The sequence below is a fragment of the Coptis chinensis genome, chromosome 3 (genome assembly GCF_015680905.1).
Source record: "Coptis chinensis isolate HL-2020 chromosome 3, ASM1568090v1, whole genome shotgun sequence".
NCBI lineage: Eukaryota > Viridiplantae > Streptophyta > Magnoliopsida > Ranunculales > Ranunculaceae > Coptis > Coptis chinensis.
In genome coordinates, this window is record NC_141458.1 from 14,740,133 (window position 1) to 14,746,073 (window position 5,941).

The 5,941-nt window shown below is 35.5% G+C and overlaps 2 protein-coding genes across 2 annotated transcripts; one reads left to right on the forward strand and one right to left on the reverse strand.

The window, feature by feature from the left end:
* Positions 1-699: 699 nt before the first annotated feature.
* LOC147508132 (uncharacterized) lies at positions 700-1,227 on the forward strand. Its single transcript, XM_086596880.1, has one exon. It carries the CDS (start codon positions 700-702, stop codon positions 1,225-1,227), a length of 528 nt encoding a protein of 175 aa, XP_086453006.1.
* A 3,758-nt stretch (positions 1,228-4,985) lies between these two features.
* Positions 4,986-5,663, reverse strand: LOC147508133 (protein FAR1-RELATED SEQUENCE 5-like). The gene has a single exon (XM_086596881.1). The coding sequence runs from the start codon at positions 5,661-5,663 to the stop codon at positions 4,986-4,988; it is 678 nt and encodes a 225-aa protein (XP_086453007.1).
* Between the last annotated feature and the right edge of the window lie 278 nt (positions 5,664-5,941).

A 5,941-nucleotide genomic window follows, 5' to 3' on the forward strand; every position in this document is an offset into this window, starting at 1 on the left:
ATTGAAACTATATCAATTTGTGCGTGAAAAGAAACTAAATTAATTGCTAGGTGAAAATCATGGAAAAAGGCCAAGATTTATGATGAAAAAACCCGAGTCAAAAAGATTATAAACTAAATTCTCGATCTTCTCCCACTATTAAACTTTTGGCATAGAGATAGAGATTGGTTGGTTGGGGATTTAACAAACTAGGTTTGAAAATTTATGTTGGAACATTGCGGGAAAACATAAAAGATTATAACTTTACAATAAAACTAATTAAATATATCAAGGATTTGAAAATGTGGATTAAAACTCTTCCAAAACTTCTCCTTCATCAAAACCTGCCCTATTTATAATTGTTTAGCATAATTAGTTGTTTTCAATTCTTAGTATTAAAGTAGTTAATTAACTTGATTTGGTCCCCTGACCTAAAAGGTGTTTTCTCATGCAAGTCGGCTCACAATTCCATCAGGAGACCAGCTAACCTTATTGCTTGGGCAAAATATATTTGGAATCTTTATGTGCACCCTAAACTTGCAGCTAACATCTGGAAGCTTCTCAAAAACTGTGCAGCTACAGATGTCATTGTTCAAAAAAAGGGCATCCACATGGTCTCTTCTTGCAGGTTTTGCAAATCTGACATCGAATCTCTAAAACACATTCTTTGGGAGTGCCCTTTCTCAAAAGGACTATGGGTATGGACCTCAAGCAGATCAAATGAATTTCAACTCTTTCAATCAGGCAATGCAAATTGCTAAATGGTGGAGCCCGAGAGTCAAGAATTTATGGACTACTACTGTTGCGAGTACCATGGTGTCTCTTTGGCAACTACGAAATAATATCTTTTTTGATAACAAACAGCTGGACATTAACAAGTGTAGGTACTATATTACCCACCAAATTTGGACCATTTCACACTTGTCATTAGCTACATCCTTTAATGATGCAAGAGATATCCATGTAACATCTGCTTGGAATGTCTCTCTTCGGCCGTCACCAGCTCCAAACATAAAACAAGGTGTATGGATTCCACCTGATCCACAAATCATAAAGCTTAATACTAATGGGGCTGCAAGAGGAAATCCTGGCCTTGCGGCTATAGGAGTTTGCTTCAGAGATCATTCTAGCATATTTAAGCTTTCTTTGTGGAGATCAATTGGAATCAACACCAACTATATTACCGAATGCTTAGCAATCCTTGAAGGGACTGAACTAGCAATTGTAAAGAATTGGCTGCATCTATAAATCGAATCTAACTCTATGGCAACAGTACTAGCCTTTGAATCTCATCAACTCCCATGGGACATTGCACCTAGATGGACAATATATATGCCTCAAGAATCTCTTTTTCATCAAGATAACACATATATGGAGAGAAGGAAATATCTCGGCCGACGCCCTTTCTAAAGAAGGTGCAAGACTTCAAGACCAACATCCTCGTTTATGGGAAGGTAAACTAGATTATGTAAAATGGTGGGAAGTCCCTTATAGTACTTTCTATAGATTTACTTGAGAGTTTGTAGTGATCATATGAGCGTTGAATCTTAGTGAAGGCATCTTTGATCATTCCCAAAACCCCTGTAATTTTTCATTTTTTATAACTTACCTAGCAAAAAAAAAAATAATGTAATTAAAAAGAGTAAAAATATTTTTCTCTTTCTTATTGATTTGTTTCTAACTTGATTTCTTTTCCACATGTTTTGAGATGGGTACGAAACCCTTACTTACGCTATAACACAACATTTTTATTAGAGAGTAAGGTATTGACTATAATCTAATTTGTTTATGTGTGTTTTGTTTTCATCTCATATATATACATCAAATTTACAGTTGGTCTGAGGGAAAACATGCATGTGTTGATGTAACTGGAGTCTCTCCATTGGTAGGGTTGGAGAACAGTGACTTTGAGGTGGGAGAAGCAGCGACAGGGAAGATGAAGAAATTAAACATGATGAAGCTAGCTTATATGGCAAACCAACATTGTTTTATTCCATCAAATTTCGACACTTTTGGGTTCTTGGGACAACAGTCTATTGAGCTCCTCAAGAGACCTCAGAAAGTTATGGACAATAACGTTATGACAGCTGGCTCTAACAAGTTGGTTTTTATAAGAATATGATTTGCTTCATAAAGGACTTGTTTGTTGCACGCTTGCCATAATTATTTGTAATACTCATTATTAAAATTTCCACTTGATTAAAAAAAACAAATAAACAATGTTTTTTATTCGTCTTGTCGTGTATCCTTTACTCCCATGTTATATAGATATATAAATTGGATGTAAACCCATACCGTTTGTGCTAAAGGTGATGAATATTTCCTACTAGAGTAAAACCCAGTGGCGCGTTAAAGACTTATGGAACTAGAAGGAGATGTTACAAAGATTTGGAGCAAATAGTGAGTAGAGCAACCAAAACTGCTTAGGTTCGTGAAAGTACATGCATTGGCACTTGGCCATAATCTTTAACATGTAGCACAGAGCAAGTCAACTAAGTTCCTGCTCTCCTATTTCTTTACTTTTTTTTGGCGTGGTAAGAAATTAAAGAAGGGTCCGGCTCCTGGGACTCAACTTTTCATGACTCAAGTTTTACTCATTTTTGTGATTCTTGGATCATCTTAATCTAACGGTACAAAATTGCAACATAGTAGGCATTTTAAGCATGTCGTCATGTAGGTCCCTTATCATTTATTTCTTTCTTCACGTTTATCCCTGCAAAAAATTCTCTTCTCACCCTCACTCGTCCATCTTCACTCTCAAGTCTACATTTCATTCTTCGAGGGAAAAAAAAAATATCATCTCATGATTTAATATATGTTAGTACCAATATATTGAAACCAAGTATGCAAGAGTTTTGTTTATACCAACAAGGCAGCATAAGTGTTACCTCTCAATGCTTAATTCGCAATGTATCATGTCTTCCATTTTAGTTCTACAAAGTGTGTGAATACAAATGTCAAACAATGGAGAGAAAGGGTCTTGCACTCTCTTGGGATCTTTAATAGTTCAAAATTGAGTCAAAATTAACTTTTGGGATCTTTAATTTGTTCAAGGAATTCTTGTATGTACATACATAGCTACTGTGGAAGGCTTTAATATATGAAGCAACAAATTAATACTTGTTATTTTTGGCGGAAACAATATTATAGCTTCATCTAGTTGGAAAATGGGCATTGCTTTGGAGGTGCTATTGATGGAAATGGTAGTAAGAATGAGGAAAAAATTAAATTATGCTTACCCACTAGAGTCGAGTTTTGGTTTTGGATGTACGCACCAAAAAACTCTGTGAATGTACGCACCAAAAAACTCTCTGCAAAGTAAGGATGATACATACTATATAGCATACCGTTGTCTGGACGATACATCTATATAGCATCCTGTTGAGCCCCATTATCACTTGGTTCTCACCATTCTTACTGGAAGTTTTGGTCTGCCAAAGTAAGGATGATACATACTATGTAGCATGTCATTGTCTGGATGATACATACTATATAACATCCTGTTGAGCCCCATTATCACTTGTTTCTCACCATTCTTACTGGAAGTTTTGGTCTGCCAAAGTAAGGATGATACATACTATGTAGCATACCATTTTCTGGATGATACATACTATATAGCATCCTGTCGAGCCCTATTATCACTTGGTTCTCACCATTCTTACTGGAAGTTTTGGTCTACCAAAGTAAAGATGATACATACTATGTAGCATACCATTGTCTAGATGAGAGTTCACTGTGTTTTTTATTTTGGTTATTTGAATTTTGGTTTTGGTTTTTGACCAGGCAATGTTAATTACCACTGATAACAAATTGATGAATGGCTATGCTATGAAAGCATTGAAACCCACTGCAAGGGTCTTCATTTTTTTTGGTTTATGAGAGTGAGAATTTATCATATCGTCCATACAAGATCCTCATGAAATCAGTTATGAGTTATGAAAGTATGAGTTATGAAAGTACGTGGTACTAAATAGTCATAAACTCCTTCAACAATCTTTACAGGATGAACTCATTACCTTAAATAGGAGTATCCACAGGAAGACACCTAATAATGAGCTTCATAGAAAACTGGAACAAATGACCAAAGAACATATATAATTTAAAAACAATTCTTGAAATTGTGACAAAGAGCCAACTCTACCAGTTTTCAACATTAAAATGACTTGTCCATGAGTACAAATTCACAAATATAATTAACCATTTGATATAATACGACATACACAGTTTCGAAACCTACAAAATAAATGAAAAGGGTCCTCAAAAAACTCTTCTCCTCTGTTAGAGTTCCTCCTCTTCTTGCAAAATGAACTTCAAATTCTTCAAAATAGTTCAACTCCAAATTCATTGAAAAATCCCAAACTGCCATATAGCTCTTGCCAAAGTTTTCAACTACCACAAATCCATGTAGCTTCTTGTCTAAAGTGTCTGTTGAAATTAAAGACACATTAGTGTTCTATAAATAATATTCACCGAGAAGAAAATAAACAAATAGATGAAAAAACTTTATAAAGAAGTTTTACAGACAAAAGAGATGAAATAATACCTAAGTTTTTTTCAATTTCGGACATGTTCGCTTGTCATGATCGATCCTGCGATTTACATTGGCTACATTTTCTTTTCTTGGTCACTGCAATTTCAACAGGATTCTTCCATCTACCATGGATGCTCTTACCATCTTTTGGTCTCCCCACCGTTATTGAGATATTCGGATCGAGAATCGGAATTTGACATGAAGTAGTAGCATCTTCTTGACTTTTTTGAGCCTCTATTGAAGCGCCAATAGTATTAGGAGTTTTAAATAATTTGTCGTGCTCTTCTAAAACACCTATGAAAAGTTTTTCAAGTCCATCCAATGCTATTTTGTACAAGCTCTCATCTTCAGAAGCAACACTCCACATTTGCGTAGATCTTCTACATAAATGGCTCATTCGGAAAGCCTTAGGACACTGGTCATTAGGTTGCACTACTTCCGCATCCATCACTCTAAACTTGTTTGCCTCCTTTGTCTATCTTTTTAAAATAAAATATGAGGGAATTTTATCCACATCAAGATGGTCAAATACTCTCAGCATATGTCTGCAAACTATACCTGTAAACTCGAAATGGTTGCATTCACAATAACCTTCAAGTGTTAGATCATTCCATCTCACTGTAATTTTTTCATGCACACCAGATTTTGATTCGACTATATAATTGCCATAAACACCATCTCCTACTGATCGACATATTTTCATGTTTTTCACCGTTGAGAATTCACTACGAAATTTTTCAAAAATGTTCCTCGTAAACACACATGTTGCATGCTTCAATAGAAAATCATAGTCATTAACAATACGGTTCTTGTGCTCTGAAACGTAATCTTCGTCACACTCATTTCTAACAATCTTCTTCAATACTTGCTCATATCTTGTGACAAACTCTCTTAGATTTGTATCCTTATTGACAAATTCATTAAAAAATGCGTTGATCCCCTCATTACGTCCAGTTGTATTCATACCAGCATAGAATGTGATGCGATGGTATACAGGAACCCAAGATTCTCTAATGGCATACAAACCATTTAGCCATTCATTATCTGTCAACCCAAATTCTTGCATCAGATCATTCCACTTGTTCTCAAACTTTTCAACCTTATATGTGAACTTAAGGCATCTCTCAATTCGGTTCCTAAAGCTCGCATTCATAGTATAGACATGTAATTTTTGTGGAAATTTCTGTTTTATGTGCCAAAGGCATAGACAGTGGCGTGTGCTAGGGAAAACTGTTTTCCACACCCGAGCACATGGCGAAAGACATTGATCAAGAAATGAAGGACTTTGGAGCACGATCTCCCATTGCCTCAAGCCATGTATTAAACAACCATAAAAATGTAAACTCTGTCTCATCTTGAAGAAGGGCACATCCAAACTGTATGGATTGGTAGTAATGATTAACCCCTGTAAATGGAGCAAATGGCATCTTA